Raw genomic sequence first — 24,313 nt, forward strand, 5'->3', positions numbered from 1 at the left:
GATCATAATACATTGTGCACATGCAAAAGCAGTAATTATCTGGCAAGCCATTTACTTTATTATACAATTACTTCTGCAAATAGTTGCTGCATTGCTTAGTGTGCATAACTATTTATGGTTGTTCAGGGTAAAGTTTTCAACATGTGCAGAGTAAAGTAGAGGATTGAATATGAAGAAAGAGGTACCAGACTAAAGGTACAAACCCCAGACAGTGCCTCATGTTTACAGGAGGAAGAACACTGTAATAATTAGAACTAAATTAATACATTTATATTCAAACCATTTATTTGGTCATTCAGCTTTCTTTGCGATGTTTTCCATTATTACACTATACTTCTGTCACTAGTGCAAAGATCCATCACAGCAGATAGGAAATGGAAACCGCACATCATAATCTTATACTTTAAATTGTTTATAATGTTCAAATGATTTGTAAGAATTTTTCAGAATACATATGTTACTGGCAGATCAAGGCTGTATTAGTTTACATCTGTCTCTCTCTCTCTTTCTTTCACACACACTCTTTCTCCTTCTCCCAGTTCCTTATTGAGGTGAAGAATAGCATGTCCTCCATTGTCCCCCCAGACTGGGTCAAAATCAACAGGTGCATATCTCATCCACTGACGTGTAACACACACATTCACCACTGCACCACCAGAAAGCAGTATGCATCCAGCTTATTCTACCCAAATTCTGTCAGGGTTCTGTCCACAATGCTCTGATTATGCTGTCCTGTGTGTATATATACAGCACCAAGGTGGTGGGTCGCTATCATTCACCCTTCATCGCAGAGAGACACCGGCAGCTGATGCGGCTGCGTGAACAGCTGGTCATCGACTGCGGTGGAGAGTGGATCAACTTCCTACAGTGTGTACTTCACGAACTCCCATGCCCTGCAGAGAGGAGCCTGTTCCTTACTAGAAAGCACTTACTGTTCCTTACTAGAAAACAAGTCCACATTCAGATGTTCAGCTCTGCACAGAGTATAGCCTTCATGAAAGGCGTGTTGATGGTACTATTTCCCTCATTCTAATTCTTGACTGGGGCTTCGCTACTCAGTGCCTGTCAGTCTTGAGCCAAAGTACGTTTTTGCTTTTTAAACCAACTAGTCGAATGTTTAAACTGCTAGTTAACTAGTTGGTCTCAAAGAAGCCCTATATAATCATGTCCATCACACAGTCTTTTCCCAGTTACCATTTCTGACAAACGTACGGTATGCAGCACATGATGGGTAGTTGTAGTTCTCATGGTGATGTGCTGTTGGAATAAAAAGTTTTAATTTAGGGCAGTGGTAGCTCAGTGGTTAAGGTACTTGACTTATTATCGGAAGGGTGCTGTTATCAATTGCTGTTAGGGTGCTGTTACTAATGTCCCTTTGACTGAAATATTAGCAGCTAAAAAATTAAGATTTAAAATTCGCTCGTTGACCTTTTTAATAAACTACTCAGTTGTTCGACATCTATGCAGCTAGTTGATCATTCTGACCACTTCTTGCAGAATGCTGAATTTTCTGCAAACGAGCGTCAGAGTAGGTGTAAGGCCTCGACAGAGGCTCCTGGAGCAATGCTGTTTCACCCTCTGTTGATTCTTTTTGTAGACTGTTTGGGGAGCACTACTACACGCTGAGGAAGGCTGTGGGTCACCTAGCAACCATGGACTGCCTCTTCTCGTTGGCCCAGGTTGCAAAAGAGAACAATTACTGCAGGTGTGGTAATGACTCCTGCCTGGCATACGCTCCATGAACTTGCTGTTTTCTTTCATATCATGCTCTCATCATTCACCCACACATTCATATTCTCCCATTAGCAATCTGCTAGTCCGTTTGAATTTCCATCACTGAAGTCAACCAAGGACATGAAAACAATTGGAAATGACCTTTACCATGTAATGAGGCCAGCGTCTGTCAAGGAGATGCAGACCAAGTTTTGGACGCTGATACAAAGCATGTTTTCACACCTCACACTGGGTCCGCTTTTCTCTTTTGTGATTCGCTGGTAGTGTTTGAAGCTTCTTACATAAGCCTGAGAGAGAGAGAGAACGTGTGTGTGTTGTAGGGGGGGTCCCAGAGGGCCTTCGGCTCTGTCTCTCCCTGGCCAGTAGTAGGCTCCAGCCCGCCCCCGGTACGCGCCCAACCCACTCCCTCTGTTTCTCACAGGCTGTGTGGGGGTGTGGATTTGACTTTGAAGGCCGAGGTTTACGCCAACTACGCCCCCTCCGCTCCGTGCTGCCGCCCCCACCCTCCTGTTCCCCAGCATGCCGGAGACTCTCCCCTTACACTAGATTTTGAAACATATATATATATTTAGCCCAGCTCCACTCATGAATGCAGTTTCCAACACAGCTCTTCTTTGAATTCTTTTTTCTTTTTTTTTTCTTTGTGCACACTTCTTTTGTTTTATAGATACGTGAGTTTGCCAATAGCACCTGGCCTTTCCTTTGTGCCCAGGGACATAAACAAAAAAAGGGAAAACAAATGTTATGTACACAGTGAAATCTCAGGGTGTACATGTATTGTTCAGGCTCTCATTGAGCTTTGCAGATTGCTGCTTATTGACCCTGCTTTGTGCAGTGTGTAACAGTGTTTAATGCAGGCGCATAACACTGTTTTAGTGAAGGTGCAATGTGCAGTGTGTAACACTGTTTTAGAGAAGGTGCAGTGTGCAGTTTAACACTGGTTAGTGAGGGTGCAGTGTGTAACGCTGTTTAGTGAAGGTGCTGTATGCAGTTTAACACTGTTTTAGTGAAGGTGCTGGGTGCAGTGTGCAGTTTAACACTGGTTAGTGAGGGTGCAGTGTGTAACGCTGTTCAGTGAAGGTGCTGTATGCAGTTTAACACTGTTTTAGTGAAGGTGCTGGGTGCAGTGTGCAGTTTAACACTGGTTAGTGAGGGTGCAGTGTGTAACGCTGTTTAGTGAAGGTGCTGTATGCAGTTTAACACTGTTTTAGTGAAGGTGCTGGGTGCAGTGTGCAGTTTAACACTAGTTAGTGAGGGTGCAGTGTGTAATGCTGTTCAGTGAAGGTGCTGTATGCAGTTTAACACTGTTTTAGTGAAGGTGCTGGGTGCAGTGCGCAACACTGCTTAGTGAGGATGCTGTCTGTAGTGCATAATGCTGTTTTCCGAATGTCATGTGCAGGCCAGAGGTTCTGGAGCAGCAGAGCTGCATACTGATCCAGGATGGCAGACACCCGGTCATTAACATGCTGATGGGAGACCAGGATCAGTATGTGCCCAATGACACCCAGCTCCAGGTAAGACCTAGTCTGCAGTTAGCTGTACACGGCAGTGCTTCATCATTACTCTCATCACTGCAACTATTTGATGCAGTATTGACTTTCCTCAAACACGTTTCCTTGTCATTAATACAGGGCGACTTTTTTTGTTTCACAAACTAAAATAGGTGGACCTTTTTAATAATACTTTTTACACTGAATTTGAATCTGTTTTCAGAATTGTTCTATCCTGTATGTTTAAGTGAGAGCTATTCAATTATATTAATCAGATTCATAAATAAGGCTGTTAAATGTACAACAACGTACAAACTTCTAAAATGTTTGGTGTATGGGTTTTGTCTATATTTTGTCTTCATTGTCAAGCAGTAGTCTGCCAACAACATAGAGGGGGTCTACTTTCCTTGGTATCACTTTTTCATACTATACATAATGACATATTAGTATACTGGATCAAAAAAACTGAGTGATGGAGAAATTCTGAAAACATTTCACTGTGCAAAAGTACATAATTTTGCAAGAAGCAAAAGATTTGTTAGCCAAGTGATTAAATGGTTCTTAAAGGCCTGTAAGAAATATATTCTGTATACAATACACATTATAATGTAGTCACTGTCTAGAGAACATCATCGCTGTTAAAGTATAGCTAAAAGAGAAGTAAATATTTGTTATTAGTGCAGTAGCTTGGTAGGCCGTAATCTTGTCAGCACAGCTGTCATACCATCATGGCGCTGCCTGTAATTAAATGAGAATTAAGCAGCACTCCCAATTCTCTGTGCTTTAGCATTCTTTTGGTTCTTTTCTCGAACTTGCTTTGGTTTGTCTGCTTGGACTTGGGCTTCATTCTGCTCGTTAGAATCCGGGCCAAAGCCAAACCTTTTATTATCAAGGCCAAGGCTGATTATAGCTAGCAGTCTTACTTTTAATGTTAGGGCTGCTAGCCAGCTGCATATATATCATCAATGTTGATCTTGCCTTGCTCCTGAGTTTTCAAAAGGGGCATCAAACTGTCTGCATTTGAAACGTAATTGAAAAGCTCTGGCTCTCTTTTTCTATCCCTTTCTATGCTTGTGCACTCAGTTTCACATGAGATGTGACCATTACTGGTCATACTGGCTTTACCATGCTGGGTTACTGTGAGAATTGTTTCAGATTTAGACCAAATAGGTTGGCAGGTTGATTTAACAGTCACTGCTATAATTCTGATATGCCCCTCCAAGTAGGGAATGTTGATGCCATTTTGTGGGGCAGTAACTCGAAGCTGCAGATGCAGGAACCAGATGGATCCAGTAACGTTTCCTGCAAATAAAAGTGTAATCTGTGTTTGCATTCTCCACGTCATTATAGATATATGCTTTGGCCAAGACCTTCTGTGAAACTGCATGTGGATGTGGAAGTTCTGAAGGTTGATTATTTCTGAGGCATTCAGATATAGTGAAGAGAAGACTGTGGGTGGCAATGAGGAAATGAGACAAACATGGACCAACCTTTTGTGACTCTCTACTCACTTTCGCTTCCTCTCTTTCTCTCTCCCTCTCTCTCTCTCTCTCTCTCTCTCTCTTTATTTTCCTCCCTCTCACTTTGTCAGCACCATTACTTTGTCTAAAAGCTATGAGAATAAGATTTATCTGCTATTTAGAATTATGTTGGATTATATATTTTTTTCATTTTATATTCCAAATAAGCACAGCTGTTTGAAGATTTGCATTTGAACATTTGGCAAAGGTAAAAAGCATCAGAATTTTATGAGATGAGATGGTAGATCTAACTATGGCTGACAAGTTGACTGTAACTGACTATAGACTATAGCTGACTATAAACTATTTGACTATAGCTGGCTACCTGACTATAGACTGTTTTAAAAACTTTTGACTTTTTAAAAAAATATGTTGTGGGTTATTTTTTAATTTCTTTGGTTTGAAAAATCCCAAGTGGAGTTGTATTGGTGACCGCAATACGCAAGCAGGAAAGTGTGCATTTTCTGACCTAGCAGACAACATCCCAAATGTGTTTTGAGCGACATATCTAGAACGGTGATACCGTGGTCCCTGTTGAATTCTAATGCACATGCTGACAGAATCCAAGATTGACAAGAGTGACTGAAAATTACCAGAAGTCTTGAAAATTAATAGCAGACATTAGTGAAAGCCTTTTGTCCATCTCTCAATCCATATATATTGTAATATATGAAAAAGTAAAAAATTGTAGTGAAGTACACAAGGTTTCCAGAGGAACATGAAGTTTCGGACAGAGATTCTTCATCAGCTGTGCAAGAAAAGTGCTTCTGAATTCACAGGAGGCGAAACCATTTTATATATGAAAGAGTTTAAATCATAACATAATATTCCATGGATTCCAAGAGTGTAGATCAGTTCTTTTTCATTGAGTTTCCTAATTTCATTGCTTCCTTAGCAACAACTTGCAATGCAAACAGATATGTCGTTAAAGTAATGTCCATTAGTATTTAAATGTCTTGTCACTGGAAATGGCAAATATTTCTGATGGTCTGAAAGTGCCCAACAAACCGATCAGCAGGCCTTCTCTTGGTTACTCCAACGTCAAGCTGATTGCATCTCTTGCAAGGACTGGAGCAGACAACTCCTGGAGTAACGCATGAGGAGGAATGGGTGTTGATGACCATCGATCTTGTTCTGCCATTTATTTTAATGGCTGTGTTAATAAATGTATATGTAGTACATCTAGATCTATTGCAGGCTACAGTATCACAGTTATTATCTGGTCGTTTATCTCATGCTGGCTGAGCATGTCTTTTATCTTGTCTGTAGGAGATTAGCAGGGTTTCCTTAAAACGGATGCAATCTCTGGATCATCAATGGAGGATTCTGAAGTGTTTAATTATAATATTAGCCACTCTTCTATTTGTAGGATGATAAGTCAGTACCAAAGAAATTCTTTATAGGTCAGTTGTTTATGGGTCACACCAAATATTGATTTGATTTAGATTTCTCTTTTGTTCATTCACTTTGAATTTTGCTAACTGACAAAAATAAACTAGTAACACTTATTTTTGAAAGCATTCTTACTTTGCAACATTTTTTCCACACCTGCCAAAAACATTTGCACAGTAGTTCTGTGTGTGTCTGTGTGTACCATTCTCCCTGTTTGGAAGTCACAGCCACTAGTCCTCCAATTAAAACGGGAACCACTGTTGCCTTCACATTTCATGTTTTCCAGGTCTTCTCTCAGCCCTTGGTGTTTCTTGAGCTATTTGTGTTCCTTGTTCCTGATGCTGCTATAACTTGGGATTGCTACATCCATCACTATGGCCCTCTTCTGCTGTTTGTCCATCACTACTATGTCTGGTTGGTTAGCATGACTCTTTTGTCCGTCTGAATCTGGAAGTCCAACGGGATTTTGGCGCAGTCATTCTCCACCACCTTAGGGGTGTATCCCACTTTGACCTTAGAACTTCCAGCCCGTACTCAGCACAGATGTTTCTATATACTATGCCAGCCACTTGGTTATGGCATTCCATGTATTCCTGCTAGCATCTTGCATCCTGCTGGATTGTCTCAGGGGCGTCTTTGCACAGCCTGCATCTGGGGTCCTGCCTGGTGTGGTAGATCCAAGCCTCTATTGAGCTCATATTCAGAGCTTGTTCCTGTGCTACCATGATTAGCACCTCCATGCTATCTTTCAATCCAGCCTTTTCCAGCCATTGGTAGGATTTCTCCACCGGTGGTACATACCTTGCAGGGGTTTTTCCTCCCATGATGATTCCTATCCCTCCTCATTCCCATCCACCTTGGGATCCTGCTGCTTGAGGTACTCACTAAGCAAATCATCACATGGGGCCATCTTCCTGGCCTACTACTGAATCTTGGATGTTTCATCTTAATGTTCACCAGTCCTTGGCCCCCCTTCTTCCACTTAGTGCTGGATATGGGATTAAACCTTCTGTGCACTGTGAGTAGTTTCTTTGTCTCGATGCCAGTGGCTTCTATCTCCTCCTGTGACAGCTGATTATGGCAGCTGGGTGTCTGATTAATTGGCAGAGCATAGGTGTTGATGGCCTATAGTGTTGTCCTTCCCATTCAGCTGACTTCTCTGGACTTGCCTCACTCTTTGTAGGCCTGTTAGATTCCAAGGTACATGCAGCTGCCCTCAACATTTGTTATGTTTCCTTCTGAAAATATTGTATGAGTAAATGACACAAAGCACTTTTGTAAGTCGCTCTGGATAAGAGTGTCTGCTAAATGCCGTAAATGTAAATGTAGTATGATCCCTTCAGTTTTAACTACTTTCCCTCTCCTTATAACCATCTGACGCATTTATCCACACTTATACCATTCCGATGTCCTTGCTATACATCACAGTGAGATCATGTCTCATACAGCTCAATGTCATCCATGCAGAGGAGGTGCCTGAGGGTTCCTTCATTCCATAGACAGTATCTGTAACCACTCTTGGAGATGATTTCACTGAGGGGGTTCAGACCTTTGCTGAACAGCAGCGAGGACAAGGCGTCTCCTTGGTAACTCCCGCACTTGATGGTGAGTCATGCTATTGGTCTTATATTTGTGTCTAGGGTTGTCTTCAATTTAGTTCTTGATAAAGGCTGTTAGAGTCCCGTTGATGTCATACAGCCTCAAGCATTCCAGGATCCATGTGTGGGGCATTGAGTCATACGGCTTTCTTGTTGTCAATCCAGGTATTGCACTGGTTGGCCTGTCTGATCTTACAGTCTCGAGTGGCTGTTTTATCCACCAGTAGTAGACGAAACTTGGCTACTCTTCCCATGTGCCTACTCATCTTAGCTGCAAAGATGCCTGACAGGAGCTTCCATACTGTGCAGGTTATCTGCCGATAGTTGTATGAAACTGCCCCTTTCTAGGGGTCCTTCAGGATCAGGACTGTCTGGCCTTCAGTTTACCAGGTATTAATGACAGTTCCATCCCTTAGCAGTTGATCATTTGTGCTGGACCATGTCAGGACCTTGAGCTGTCCAGCTCTTCATACTTGAGACCCTTTCTTGGATGTCTTCTAGCCTAAATGGATCCTGGATGCTGTTCTGCTCTCAAATTCAACAACCTGATGTTTATTGTTATTCCAGTATTGTTCAGTCACCAACTTTGGATGGCTTGTGCGAGAACATCCTGACTTGTTCTTCTCTTGTGTACTTCTTCAGGTGAGCAGCCAGAGCTGATAATCTTTGCTTGGCAGTATCTAAGGCCTCGGGTATGGACAGCTTGTTGTACTTCGTCATTTTCATCACACCTTTCTGCAGTGTTGACCACGTCTTTGTCTGTGTTGCCTTCATCTTGGCTTCCAACCTCCTTCTTCACAGAGGAGGCTCCTTGATGCTATTCAAGTTGTATATCAGCTGGTTGGTCTCAGTGATGGTCACAGTAGCGATTGTTGGTAGTGTTACATTCTTCTTCTACTTCACTTGCTTCTTGGTAGACTGCTAAGACTGGTGCGCATCTTAGCCATGATCTTCAATCTCAGGTTCATAGCTCTTTTGAGCTTGGTGCATGGTTTCATTGGGTCTTGATTCCCAATTTCTGGGTTTGGGGATGATGATGATGATGATATCCTTCTTCTGATCCGTCATCCTGACTCTTCCTTGCTGTAGCATTTGTGTTGTACCTTGTTGATCTCTAGTTGTGACAGCAGTTGCTGCTTGTGAATGTTGGAACACCGAGCTACTAGTTGTTTGGGTGTTAATCTCAATGTTGGGTTTTAAAGCATCCATAGTTCCCACATTCTCTGCAAATAACCTCACACTTGCTTGCTTGTGTAGTAACATTAGCCTATATAATTAATTAAAAGCACCTGCCTAATCATGTAGTTCCTGTTGGTGATGTCAAAGTAGCTCTGACCAGTTGAAGCATGGACTCCACAAGACCTCTGAAGCCTTGCAAGTTGTGAAGAGGCCAGCATGGTTGTGACTTGTTTTTCTAGCATGTCCCACAGATTGAACTGAGATCTGGAGAATTTGGAGGCCAAGTCAACATCTTGAAAGCTTTGTCATGTTGGTCAAACCATTCCTGCACAGTGTGCAGTTCTTGCAGTGTGGCAGGTGCGTTATCCTGCTGAAAGAAGCCACTGCCATTAGGGATTACCATTGCCATGAAGGGCTGTACTTGGTCTGCAACAATGTGCAGGTAGGTTTTACATGTCAAAAGTAACATCCACATAAAAAAAAAAATGCCAGGACCCAGGGTTTCCCAGCTGAACATTGTCCAGAGCATCACACTGCTTCTGCTGGTTTGGCTTCTTCCTATAGTGCATCCTGGTCCTTCTCTTTCCAAAGTAAGCAATGCACAAGCACCCAGCTGTCCACTTGATGTAAAAGAAAACATGATTCATCAGACCAGGCCAGCTTGCTCCGTGGTCCAGTTCTGATGTTCGCATGCCCCTACTGTAGAAGCTTTAGGCAGTGGCCAGGGTTCAGCGTGGGTACTCTGATGGATTTGCAGGTACGTAGCCTCATACGCAGCAAGCTGCGATGAACTGTGTGTTCTGCACCTTTCTACAATAGACAGTGTTAACTTTTTCAACAATTTGAAGCTCTTCTTTGGGGTCAGACTAGATGGGGTCAGACCCTTTGTGTGTCAGTGAGCCTTGGATTTCCATTACCCTGTTGATTGATTGTTCACCAGTTGTTTTTCCTTGGACCAATTTTGCAAGGTACTAACCACTATATAGCGTGAACTCCCCATAAGACCTGCCATTTTGGCGATGCTCTGACCCAGTTGTCTAGCCATCACATTTTGGCCCTTTGTCAGAATCACTCGGTTGCTTACATTTGCCAATGTTTCCTGCTTTCAACACATCAACTTCAAGAACTCACTTGCTGCCTAATATAGCCAGCCTTTGACAGGTGTCAATTTAATGAGGTCATATATATGTCTTGTGCTTGCATGCCTGTGTGTGTGTGTGTGCTTGTATGTGTGCGTGTGTGTGTATAAAATTACTTTGGATGTACTACACTAAAGATTTACTATATAACACATTACATATTTACATATTGCTACATATTTACATATACATATTTACTGTTTATGACCTCTGCTCTCTTTGGCCACCTCAGCCAGGGGTGGGGTCTGGATGTGGGGGAATGACATTGGGCAGTGGTGAACTACTCAACAATATTTAGAATGAATGTCGACTGAGCAAGAGCATTCATTCAAGTAGGGGAAGACTGGTTGGGAGGGAAGGACATGCAGTGGAACCTTTTATCAGCACATGATTCCTTAGCGTTGGCTCGGTACAGGAGGCCAAGAATAGACCAGTTCCAGGAATAAGATTCAAAGCATCTTAACTTTGTTGTTGCGAATTACTTGCCTGTTCTTGTGCTCTCAGGTGGATGGAAAACGCGCCATGATAATTACTGGGCCCAACATGGGTGGGAAGAGCTCCTATATTCGCCAGGTGGCCCTGCTTACCATCATGGCCCAGCTGGGATCCTTCATTCCTGCCAGAAAGGCCTCGATTGGCATTGTGGATGGCATATTTACCAGGTACAGCAGCCCCCTTTATTTCAGTAAAATTCCAAATATTAGCTGCATATCTGTTATTTTGCTGTCAGCAGCTGGGACCATCGCTGTCAGTATTTTATCTGCCAATTGTTGTGACGCACAGCCTGTTTGTTACATAATCATATCTTCTAATAAAACATTCCCAGATCTGTTGCGCTCTCTCCCTCTCTCGGTCTTCGGTTTAGACTTCCCCATTAAATGCCCTCCTCTCAGGAGCAAGAACATTGATCATTTCCGCCAACCTGCTCTTGTCTAATGGAGAACTACATCTTTCTGCTAATGGTACCCATATTGGGTAATAAAGAGCTCAAATAAAATAATGAAGAATTCTCAAACAAGTGCAGCCCCCGGTGAGAGTCTGCACATCCACACCCATGATCTGTGTACATTTTTCTCTCCTTTACTGGCCATTGAAAGTGTGTGTGTGGGGGGCCGTACAACTGACAGGTTGGGCTGTGGTGGCCATGACGATCCTTCATGGACCGGGCAGACTTCAAGCTCCTCTCGGAATAGTCTGGAGATGGAGAAAGTGAAACCATGGCCACTACCACAGCTGCCTGAGCTCACTGTTATTAGGGTTTGATGGTGACGGGGGTGTGTGTGTGTGTGTGTGTGTGTGTGTGTGAAATATAAGCTTGACATGATCTAAGCAGTCAGGGGTCTCATCACAGATGACCTTTGTGGTCCCGGACAGTTGTTTCCACACTTGTATATGGCATGTTGAGTGATTACATGTGAGTGATAGTGAGTGAGCAAGGTGAGTTCAGACAGAGCTTGCACTGGCAGCAGGTCTTATGGTGTTGATTACCTGTAAAAGTGGCTTTCCTCTGCAGCTAATTTAAAGAAATGTAAAAAAAAAAAAAAAAAAAAAAAAAAAAAAAAAAAAAAATTAAAAAAAATATCTTTAGCTTCATTCAGCTGATTTACTGGGCTCATAAAATTTAGATTTTATTATAATGGTGCATTTGCTTTATTTATTGTTTTTGCTGGTTTTTGAGACTCTTGGCCTGCTGTTTTCTACTGTGCTAGTGAGTACAGTAAGCGCAATATGCAAATAATGCATTTGCATACTTGTTAGTAAACATGTTTCCTAAATTCAGACTTGTTTATCTTCAAGGGTTGGCATGCTTCTCCTGCCCTTGTGCTATCATAATTGGGCTAAGTGTAACACGTCCATAATGATTTGACTAATTAGTTTTAGATGTGATTTGTGCTTTGCTTAGCATGGCTTTGCCCAACTTGAGCGTTGATGTTTTGGAAGGGGTAACTGAAAGACATGGGCATGATTTTTGCACGACCGACGGTGTCTGAGGACAGGCCTCACCAAAGTACTACGTCAGGATTTTGGGCCTTGTGTCTTCCTTGTTCTCCGGCGCGAGACCAGGAGTGCTGTTCCTAGTGCCGTGTGGCCTCGGGGGCTAATTGCCTTCCCTCCCAAGAGATGTGTTGGCTTGTTCTAATTAACAGGTGAAAATCCTGTTCAAACGGCAGCCAATTAAGCCTGATGTGTTCAGTGGCCCATGTCACAGTCTGGAGCCAGCCAGGCGGGGGAGCGGATCCTCCATGCTAATTGCAGTTTGTGCCTCAGACCAAGAACGAAGGTGAAATGACGGATATCGGGGGAATTATGATCTCTCTTACCATTGTATCATTCATTCATCTCCATCTCAAAATTGTCACGAATACCTGAATTTCTTCTTGCTTTATGAACCACAAGCCTAAAATGCTTTGTTCATACATTATCAGTGCAGTGCTGTTGGATATCTTGAATGTGATGCTGAGAAATTATATTAGATTCCTTACACATCCTGTGTTTGATGCAAGTCTTTCTGCCTAGATGTGGATTTACGAAATAAATCACCAAATGGAAACCCATCGAATTACGCCTGTTCTGAGGTCAGCACTTTGGAAAAGTTCGCATTTACCCACCTTTTAGTGCAGCCCTTGCTCTGGAAGTCACCACGTGTTACTTGCACATGGCATGTGAATGCTGATGGCCTTTTGTTGAATAGTGAGCAAGGTTACCGAGCACTTCTTCCCTTATCATTTTTTCTTGTTGCTATGGAAACAGGAAATGAAGTGGAATGCAGGAAAGAGGGGAAAGGGGGGGGGCTTAATTTCAATGGCTTCATCCTTTTTAAGGCTTTTAAATTAATGTCGGCCCACACTACTAGGGCTTGATGCAACTTCCTTGAATTTTTATTATCTTTGCCTGTCCCTGGCCTCATTTTGGTAGTTTTTGTCTCACAAATGTAATGCTATGTGCTGAATTTCCTGGTTGACTGAAAGAAAGGGTGTTTTGGCTGGAGTGCTACCGTCTCTGCAATGGCCCGTGACACAGACGTGAAAACATCATGTCGATACTTGACAGATGCAAGTTTTGTTATGGCAGAACCCTCTTCGTGGTGAAAGAGTCTTAACTACAGCCTACAAACTAACAAGTCTTTAGTTGCAAGGCCTTGGCTTGGTCAAAGAAGGCTTTTATAGTTTATATGCTGAACTATTGTTTGTAGTCAAAGTATTCAATAAGAAATTTGATTTAATCGACTGTACACATCTTCAAATTTGTGTGCTGGGTAAATTGAATCAAGACAGTGCAGGGGTGTATGTGACAAACTCCATCATTTTCCCTCTGGATACACTGGAGACCTATGAGAGACGATGATGGTTACTGAATTAAAGGAGAGCGAAGTCTGATGAGTCCTCTTACCGCTGGAGGTGAAAACAACATTCCGTAATAATCAAATGCATTCAAAATAGATAACTAAGTAATTGTTTTGTTAATACTTGAGGAATAGACAGCAAATTACTTTTTTTTGCAGTCTCTTGATGTTCTGCTATGAGTGTTATAAATTAATTTGCATTTGTATTCTTTTGTTTTTGGACTGTGTCTGATTTATAAGTGGAGTTGTCTTTTGGTGCAGACACATCGTTGGTGATGTCTACCTTTGCAGATTTTGAGAGTTAACTTTTTGGCAAATTAATGAGATTATACTTTCCAAAACATAATTCCAGTTATTCCAGATGATATGATGTATACCTGGGAAGCTATCCATACATGCATGCCAGGTTTCTCATATTTCTCAAATTTTCTTTCTTAATTTGGCAATATGCTCATGTAGCATAGTACTATACATTATAATTGTTCTTATCCTTGACCACTGATTTTTTTTGACCCCTAACAAATGAGCTTATTTGGTCTCCACTGCACATTTTCCTTGAACAGATTTTCCTTCTTCAGCTCGATATAATCACAACTGGAAAAGGTTGGAGGAATTTGCAGACAGCATTGTCTTCATCAGCTCTTGATGCATTATCATCGCTGTGACCAACAATTATTAGCTTCCTGGTGGCACATCTGGTCTAGAGCTCCTACAATGCTTCTGAAGTGTTATTGAAGCAATTCTCTCATTCTCCTGCCAGAGAATGAGTTGCACTGTTGGGAAGACTTCTCATCTCAGAGTGTGATGATTTAGTAGGACCCCTTTACATCTGTTTCTGTGGCTGGTTGTATTGGCAGGGATATCTCTCCTTATTGCTGCTATGCACCTGTTTGTGTAGAATGGGAGCCTCTGACAACATCTCCAGAGGCAGGAGTACCTTCATGGAGGAGCTAGTGGAGTCCTCCGAGATCCTGTCCCGTGCCACGCCCCGGTCGCTGGTAATCCTCGACGAGCTTGGCCGTGGCACCAGCACACACGACGGAATGGCCATTGCCTATGCTACACTGGAGTTCTTCATCAGAGACGTAAGTGACCCGCAGAAGCTGTCAGACTGGTGAGGAACATAGTGTGGGCATAAACACTCACATTTGGCTCTACCTTCAAAGTTAGGAGGAAATTTTTTTTGCCAGTGATGTCACAGATAACGGTAATTGACTAACGCAAATCATAAGCTACCTTATATTGCATATTCATGAACTATGAAATCAGCTGGCCCTCCCACACTTCACTCACACCTCATAGCTCTACTGGAGTAACAGAGATGCCACGTGCATAGAAATGCTCAGTTTTTGGATGCAAGCCTGAGAAAGGTTACTCTTTACTCTTTACAGTTCAAACAGACCACATTAAAATGGCCCAAATTTCTTTCTATGAATTAAAATGACACCAGAAAGAGAGCGTGAGCGAGAGAAAGACAGACAGACAGACAGACAGACAGACAGACAGACACACACACACACACACACACACACACACACACACACACACACACACACACACACACACACACACACACACACACAGTGCATCTCAATTAAAGAACTGTTGCTAGGTAGGCTGCATCCTTGGAAGCAGGCGATATGCTATGGCGTCATATGCAAGTTATGCTTAATGCTACATCCCTGAAATACATTTTTGCAGGTTGCGATATTCTAGCCTGACCCAAAGAGGCTTTAAGTAAGAAGTTTACCCTGTTACACTAATGTAAGACATTTATTTCCTTCAGCTGTCAGTACATCCTATTAGATGTTCCATAAAAGGGTTTCAATTACTGTGCTTTGTAATTTAAAACACAGCCCGGCTGTATTAACCACTCAGGAAACTTCTCTCCAGGGAGGTGGTCCTTCTTACCTGTCAGTTATTTTGCATGTACACAAAACATACAAAAATAGGCTGACAACTGAGCATGCATGTCTTTTAAAGGAGGGACATTGGATAAAGCTTTTCATGAACTTCAAAATGAATTACAGCAGCTTTAACAGTTTTCTTCTCCTCTGAAACTTATTAGGCTATAAGGAAAAAAAAAAAAAGGCTTAATGTATCAAAAAAGTGACCTAAAATCAAGTAAATTCTTGCTCACTGTACTAGTCATAAATACTGTTTGATCCAAAAAGAACTGATTCTTTAATGGAGTTTCTTCTCTCCACTGATGCCAATTATAAGCAAGTTGCTTAATGTATTAAAACAACCCCAATAAAGATTATGCTTTTACATCCTTTTGTTTGACCAATAAGACGTGAGAGAAATGTAATTTCTATAAGTCATTTAATGTGCCTACATGCACATCATAATCTGATTTCTGAAGTTATCTTATTCAAGTGGTCTTGTTAACAGCATACTCCAATATCTTAGAGCTGGCCTAGAAATCGGATTTTCGCTCAGTAATTGGATTCATCAGCGCATGTATACCCTTACCTTGATTTCCTTCGGTTTTCTCGGACTGTGCATGCATGCAAATGTAACCAGGTAGAGTGCAGAGTGGAAGCCAATGGCAGAATTAAATGCAGCACCCGCGAAATGGCTACCGAGCACTTCTGGGAAGATTCTGGAATGCAGAACATGTTGGAGGAAATTTAAGAAGTGCAGCATTGTGTACCATCGAAAAACAAAGATCCTTATTTGCTGTTAAAGTGGGTCCATGTTTACAAATCCGTGGCAGGAAGTTTGAAGTTTACATTACATCCTTCTGTGAGCGTGTTGGCTGGTTGCGTAATAGAAATGATTGCCTAAACCCTGAGTTTTACCAGTGTCTGATTACCCAAGTGCATGTAAATGGATTGATCAGATTACTGACAAAATGTTATTTTCTGCAGTTATTGGATTAAGAAGTGCACATAAACGCACTCACTGTTTTAATACATCAAACCAAGCTGTTTAGCAGTTTCTTTATAAGAAAAAAAAATCTAATGTATAACTTCATGCTTTGTCTTGAAGTTCTGAGGTCACGTTTTTGGTAGTAAACATTGTTTTTATCTTGAAAGATTTTTATTTTTTTTACGTTGTGAGAGAAATGAGGATCCTAAGGTATTATTTTAGTATTTAAGTCAGCTTAGCCATCTATAGAATGTATCCAATTACAGACAGTGGGCCATCTGTTGGCATGCACAATTTGTCAGCCACCTTGTACCCCATTGGTCAGCAGCCTGTTTCATAGGACCACTGCTGGTGTTGCTTGGACCAATCAAGACTGTCTGTATTAAACAACCCGTTCTTCTAGTGTTGTCTTCATTTTCAAAATGACACTTTTGTTAAATGGCTTGTTATCTGGGCGTTGAGAATCTAGAGGATTAGAGGCTGAGAGGTATTTGAGGTAATATAATTAGAGGACGCATTCCTTTGAAGGGTAAATGTCATTAGAGCCTCTGTTCTGCCTCACTTATTGAATGAGGATTTGAAAGATTGCATAACCATTGAATTATGTGTTCATGGCTTTGAAACTTCAATATCAGATTATTAGCATTAATATTTTTGAATCTATTTCAGTGTAGTTTTAGAAAAATAACGTAGTGTAACCACTGCTTCTAAAGTACTTAAGAAAATTACAGATGTACAAACAAAGCACATGATTGCTTTGATACTGTTAATCATGACATTTTGTTTCCTCTATCGGCTACTATTGGATTATTTTATAATCCCTCGAGTTGGTTTAAGAATTCCTTACATAATAGCCTCAATATTTATTTTCTAATGGTTTTCTGTGTGAAAAGATTCACATCGCTGCTCCAAGGTTTGTGCCATTTATTTATATATATATATATATATATATATATATATATATATATATATATATATATATATATATATATATATATATATATATATGGTCACGCACACTAATATTTCACTAATATTTCGCTGTGGCATCATTTCCACAAGATTCTGCAATGTCACAACATTTATTTCTGTCCAGAGTTACATAGCTTTTTCCCCAAGATATTGCACTGATGATGGGAGATTTGGACCACTGTGCAAAGTAGCGCATCCCAAAGATTCTCAGTGGGGTTCAGGTCTGGACTCTGTTGTGGCCAATCCATGTGTGAAAATGATGTTTCATGCTCCCTGAACCAATCTTTCACAATTTCAGCCTGATAAATCCTGGCATTGTCATCTTGGATTATGCCCATGCCATCAGGGTAGAAAAAATCCATTGATGGAATAACCTGGTCATTCAGTATATTCAGGTAGTCAACTGACCTCGTTCTTTGGGCACATAACATTGCTGAACCTAGACCTGACCAACTTCAGAAACCCCAGATCATAGCACTGCCCCCACAGGCTTGTACGGTAGGTACTAGGCATGATGGGTGCATCACTTCAGCCGCCTCTCTTCTTACCCTGATGCACCCATCACTCTGGAACAGGGTAAATCTGGACTCATCAGACCACATGACCTTCTTCCATTGCTCCAGAGTCCATTCTTTATGCTCCCTAGCAAACTGAAGCCATTTTTGCTGGTTAGCCTCACTGACAAGTGGTTTTCTTAAGAGTACACAGCTGTTTAGTCCCAATCCCTTGAGTTCCCTTGGCATTGTGTGTGTGGAAATGCTCTTACTTTCACTATTAAACATATCCCTGAGTTCTACTGTTGTTTTTCTACAATTTGATTTCACCACACGTTTAAGTGATCACCGATCACGATCATTCAAGATTTTTTTCCGACCACATTCCTTCCTCCAAGATGTTTCCCCACTGTCCTTCCACTTTTTAAATAATGCGTTGGACGGTTCTTAACCAGATTTTAGTAGTTTCAGCAATCTCCTTGGATGTTTTCTCTGCTTGATGCATGCCAATAATTTGACCCTTCTGAAACAGATTAACATCTTTTCCATGACCACAGGATGTGTCTTTCGACATGGTTGTTTAACAAATGAGAAGCTACTCACTGCATCAGTTAGGGTTAAATAACTTGTTTCAGCTGCCAGCTGAAATATATATATATATATATGTTAAGAAATATCTAAGACTGGGTGATATCTAATGCCATAATTGAAGGATTCTCTTAAATATGCAATTCTCTGAGGAGGTGAACACAAGGTTTTTGAAATCAATAAACCATAGATAAGTACCTTTTTTAAAATTATGTTAATATTAACAGCTCCTTATTAGAGAACAATCTAGCCAAACTACAGCCATGCCTTCTGCTGTGTCTGTGTGCCACTCTGTTTGTGTGCTTTTCCATGTTTACTTTGTAGCAACACACAGCTGAGTCTCCTGGGTGCTGGGTCCCACAGGACCTATGAGAACACACTCTCAGCCATAATCCTGTAGCCTAGATACACCATGTCCTCTGCAATCTCATGATGTCTGGTAGCTGTTTGAATACTAATCAAATATTGGTATGTCATAAAGTTTTGTTTGAGAAGTTTCCCATTCATTTGTTAGCCGGTGGCTATTTTCAGACCAGGATTGGAGTCTAAAATTTCACACTTTTAGTTAATGGTGCTATTAGTTTAGTGTCTTATCTAGCGTCTTCATCTGTGGCGTTACCTTGGATGTATGAATGTAATAGCACCAAAACCATTTCTTGTTGTGTATGTGCTGATTAGGTATATAACAACAGTGGGTCTACGTGCAGGAGGCAGTCCCCCCAACATCCCCTTTCTCCGCTATACAGAAGCACTGCTGTATGCTTTATTTCTGCTGCATGCAGTAGCAGCATATATTGGTCATTGGTGGACCTTGTTTACCAAACAGCAATTGGAATGAGGACTTCAGATTTTCCTTGCTTAATCTCTTCCCTCTTTTCCTTTTGCCATTTTTTAACCTCCTGGATTCTGTAGGCTAACCTTACTGCAGTCAGGCACTGAAAGCAGCTCTCTCACATGCTGGTTTTGTGTGCAGCTGTGTAATGAGCATTATTAGTTTGCATGTATTTTAGAACCTTTGTGACCATGTGCGGCTGCCAAGCTGTGTAGATTTTGCGTGGCGTAACAAGGCCTGCAATTTTGCTCATTAGTGGGCCATATGTCAACAAATTTATAAATATTTCCTGTTACTATTATGTCCAATACTATAGCAAATAGACAAAACACAATATTTATTTTTTCAAAGGTTTCCCAGTAACTTGGAGTGTGGATACAATTTGCCAGCAATGAGACGTGTTAAAAAGGCTATGAAAAGATAGGAGTATTGTTTTTGAATTTGGTATTTCTAGAACTAAAACTGTTTAAAAGGAACAGCTGGAAAAGCAGGTGGCAAAAAAATAAATAAGATAATAGTGTAATGAGCCATTCAATCAGGTACTTTTTAGTATGCAGTTTTAATCTGACAGTGCAACATCAGATTGTTGTTTACTGGCTCTTTATAATTGGTCTGAATATTTTTATTTATTTTTTATTTTTTTGAAAATATGCAGCTGGTCAATTTTCTAGTGATACTGACAAAATCGCCATCACAGCACATATTGTGGGTTATCACAGTAATAATGACATATGGTCATGTTAAAGTAATTGGGTTCAGTCCTTATTGTTGTCTTGTTTCTGTATATTTTGAGAGTCCAAAAACAGATGCAAAATTGTTCCAATTATCTAGTTTGCGTTTAGATAAACACGGCCAACTGCTCCATGCTCTACTCTGACCCCTTTGAATCTGGTCTCTCTCTTTTCTTTTTTTTTTTTTCTTTTTTTTTTTTTTTAACGAGATCTGCTTTCTCATCTTGATCATTTACATACAGGCCCAGTCACATTTTGAGAGAGAAAGACAGAGCTGGCATACGCGCTGGTTGGCATGGCAACAAGACCGATCCTGCTCCCGTCCTTTCACCTGCGCCGTGTTTTAGAATGTAAAGTGCATTTGCGGTGTGACACGTTGGTGAGGTGCAGTGCCTGCCGTCGTGCCCATCCTCCCTGTGCTAAGCGCTGCAGGACGAAGGCCGGTTGCCATAGCAAAGCTCTCCACTCTCATTGCTGACAGAAAGCTGGCACTCTTTCTCTTCCTCTTTCATAGATAGCTGCCCCAAGTCACATATAGCTGGAAAAGAGTTGTAACGATTCTGTCTGAATGAACGGCCTGAGATGGGTTTAGATGTAACTGGGTGATGCTTCTTCCCTATAATGTATTTCCAATGTCCTGTTCTAGATGTCTAGTTTGTCAGCCATCTGGAAATGCAGTGGGCAGTTACTTATCCAGCTAAATCATCTGAGAACATTCCTTCTGTTTTACAAAAGACCATAGTCCAATCTGAGACATGGATAAAATTTGGAGAAAACATTCTTAGTTGGTCCCCCAACACTAACCATTGGGAGTCCTGTGACGTGTTTCAAGCCTCCCATTGGCTCATTTCAGAATATTTGTGCATGACACCAAGTACACAACCCAGTCAAACGTGCGTTCAGGTACCTTGATGGCTATCTCTCCCAACGAGTGAGGCAGCAGTGAGGACTTCCCTGATTCAAATCTGAATCTGAGCTGTGAAGCGGACATTAATTCCCTACTGCTGAGTCAGGCTTCCATTGGCGCACCTGAGATCCTACCTGCATTTTTAAGGTGGCACAAATTGGGTAATCTCACAGGATTGTTTCATAGCATCTCTCTCTTGACTTCAGTTCGCTTGTCAGCCAGATTAATCTGAAACATACTAATGATTTAAAACTTTGGTCCGGAGTGGCTACAGCGCACATGCAAGATTATGGAACTCCAACCAAAGAGGCTTTAATGCAATAATTTTTTTGTATATTCTGTTTTTGGATGTTCCCTGAATTTTCTCCCTAATTTAGTCATGCCCAGTTCCCACCCATCAGTTAAGTCTCCCTGTCACACAACAGCTGCCAACCAGGGAGAGCGAGGGCCGTCGCATGCTTCCTCAGAGGCACACGCAGCCAATGACTGCATCTTTTCAATCTGCAGCTCAAGGGGTGGAGTCACACACTCAGAGGATAACGCTATCCTCCCCTTTCTGATGCATGAACTCTCAGATGCCCGTGATTGGCACTGTCACTGGAATTGACAGGAGAGTGCATATGCAACCCCACCCTTCCCATGCTCAGTAGTTCTGCTTTTTGTGTAAACTTTCCCTTTGTTTACAACCACCTTTGTCAGTTAGATTCAGACTTGATGCTAGAGGTTCATGGTACAGCCTGATGGTTCACTGTGGATTCCCTCTATGCTTCTCGAGTGCACACGCTCCAACCCAATGCTCTCCTCCAACTGGTCCCTGGACAAACGCACAAACAAATCACTAACAGCAGAAATGACAGTATTCCCCCTCTGAGGTGAAATTAGAAAGGTGTATTTGTGAGATAGGTGGATGCACACGGGTACACACACACATGCATGCGCAAACAAAACTAGCCTCACAGGCTTCCAGGCTGATTATGCTCATAAATTCAGCAGATGAGGAGGAAGTGTCGGTTTGCTCTTCGTGAGGTTGGTTTACCCACCAGCCACCTGCCTCATTCTCTCCCACCTCCGAAGATAAGACATGGAGTAACCAAATATTCATACTTTATTGTGTAAAAATCGTACTAAAATCTTATATATATTGCTCTAGTACATCAAGCACATTGTTTGCGCAGTTGATGAAGGACCTCTGTCAGAAACATCAGGTTTCTCTGGACACCTTTCTTACTACCTCTGTGTATATTTATTTAACTTTTTATTACGTGTGTGTGTGTGTGTGTGTGCGCGCATGCGTGTGCGCATACATGTATTCATTCATCTGTCCATTCATGTCTATCCATCCATCTGTCCAGCTATCCATCTCATGTGCATTGATTACCATTTCTTGTCCTCTGTGGAATAACACTTTCGATCATTATATATTCATTAATTCACAAAGGTGTGAGTATTAGCACCTGCTAAATTTTATTGTTAATCAAACATGCTTATTAGCACCCCCCCCCCCCCCCCAAAAAAAAAAAGAGTATGGAAAGCTGTCTGACTGATTTGTTTTGGTTTTCTGAATGTATTGCAGGTGGGGTGTCTCACCCTATTTGTGACCCACTATCCTCCACTGTGTGAGCTGGAGAAACACTACCCACAGCATGTTGGAAACTACCACATGGCCTTCCTCCTCAATGAGCCAGACACTGCAATTGATGGTATGTGTGGGCTGTGTGGGTGCATGCATGCCCACATACGCTACAAACATTTCACCTCCGATTTCTAAATCGGTCCTTTTGTAGAACTTGTTGCAATATGAAATTATAAATGGAGATAGTATTCCATCCTATTTTTATTCAGTATGGTATATAAAATGCTGCAAATTAAATTTGAAATTGTATATCTGTAAACCTGCCTACTCTGTCCATCAGTTACCCAGTCTAGTTACATTGCCATTTATGGAAAGTCCAAACATTAATGGACTTTTATTTATTGGGCATTTTTGTTCGGCTTCTATTCTTTCCACAAACTGAGGTCCAAAATGAGGCAGCCAATCATTAGCCTTTTCCAGGATGACCTTACTTTACCTTCACTCTCTCAGGAGCTTGCCTCCATGAAGTGATTTTAAAATGCTCATTTCCACACCCACATACAGAGGAGGAGATGCAGCCAGAATTCATCACGTTCCTCTACCAGCTGACGGAGGGCGCGGCGGAGCGGAGTTATGGCCTCAACGTGGCACGCTTGGCCCACGTCCCCGACAGCGTCCTACGCTCAGCCGCACTGAAGTCCAAAGAGCTGGAGGCCGTCGTTGATGGCCGCAGGTTAACGCCTTGTTGTTTCTAGTAGAACTGTGTGCCCAATGACTTCTAAAAACTTGAGTTAGGGTCTCTATCTAACTCCTTTTAATAGAAAAAGAGATATAATTTCATAGACACCATCAGTATGGGGCATGTTCTCGTGCATCGGTTTGTGTGTGTGGGGGGGGTGTTTGCTTGTTCGTTGATCTCACGCAGCTGATTTTGACTATCATAACTGGGATGGTTGCAATATCTGTTGCTATCATGGAGTGACTGAATTATAATGCAAATTGGATCATTACTGTGAAGCACTAAAATCATGATGTCAGTGACAAAGCAATTTATGTTCCTGCCGCTTAAACAGTGCAGACTGTTTTCCATAGATCGTTACCACTTCCTGGGTAAGAAAGATAGTTGGATTTGTTGCATGCACTTCTTGTTATACCCATATTTATCTCAGTTAACATCAAAATGCCCAGACTTGGGGTGGGGAGCTTGGGCATCTCCGGCCATAACCAAGTCATGTTTGTCAATGCACAAATGACCTCTGCATATACAGTATCCATATGACCTGCCGCAGAACAAATGGTCTCTTTCTTTCTCTCTTTTTCTTTAGGAAAATGGTGAAGCTGTTCTCTGAGGCTTGGAAAACTACTAACAGAGATTCACTGCTTGAGTGGAAGAAGTTGAACCTTTGATACGGGGAGTGCTATGCTAGTAAAAAATAGCATCTTCCGTTAATCTTCGTAACCTTTGGCACAATTATGAGCTGTTGGTGTGAATCCCATTACCATCTCCACCCTTTACTTCTCACTAGGTCCTTGACTTAAAGATGGAGCAAGACATGCAATATCTCCTAGCAGCCATATTTTTAAGGTGCTGTTTATCAGGTTTATTGCATACAGGAAAGAATCTGCAGGGAATTAATGAGTGTGTACACAAAGACTAAAAAATTGTGATGTAAAAAAAAAAAAGGATCAGTGCTGTTATGCAATATTCAACGTGATGATTAAATGATGTATTCTCTTCTTTGTGCAGTTGTACTGATTTTTTTTCCTCTTAAGGGTGTAAGGATAAAGGAGCCAATGTGAATATAACTGTTAATTTAATCACCACCAGTTGCATTTATGTTTGTCTTATTATTTTAATTGACAAGAGTCTGTTTGTTTGGACTGACCCTTCAAGACCATTCAACATGCTGGTTTAGAAGCATACTTTTCTTTTGATATAAAAACCCC

The 24,313-nt window shown here is 41.5% G+C and overlaps 1 protein-coding gene across 2 annotated transcripts in view; it reads left to right on the forward strand.

The window, feature by feature from the left end:
* Positions 1–24,104, forward strand: part of msh3 (mutS homolog 3 (E. coli)) — a 41,366-nt gene extending 17,262 nt beyond the window's left edge. For both annotated transcript variants that reach the window (XM_035529535.2, XM_035529536.2), the window contains exons 16-24: positions 540–604; positions 751–867; positions 1,598–1,705; positions 3,134–3,248; positions 10,557–10,714; positions 14,294–14,480; positions 22,367–22,493; positions 22,931–23,099; positions 23,692–24,104. In XM_035529535.2, the coding sequence (XP_035385428.1) occupies positions 540–604; positions 751–867; positions 1,598–1,705; positions 3,134–3,248; positions 10,557–10,714; positions 14,294–14,480; positions 22,367–22,493; positions 22,931–23,099; positions 23,692–23,773 (1,128 nt within the window). In that variant the 3' untranslated portion in view covers positions 23,774–24,104. The remainder of the gene's footprint in view (positions 1–539; positions 605–750; positions 868–1,597; positions 1,706–3,133; positions 3,249–10,556; positions 10,715–14,293; positions 14,481–22,366; positions 22,494–22,930; positions 23,100–23,691) is intronic.
* The last annotated feature ends 209 nt before the right edge of the window (positions 24,105–24,313 follow it).

Source organism: Electrophorus electricus, chromosome 5 (genome assembly GCF_041902795.1).
Source record: "Electrophorus electricus isolate QZ-2024a chromosome 5, ASM4190279v1, whole genome shotgun sequence".
Taxonomy (NCBI): domain Eukaryota; kingdom Metazoa; phylum Chordata; class Actinopteri; order Gymnotiformes; family Gymnotidae; genus Electrophorus; species Electrophorus electricus.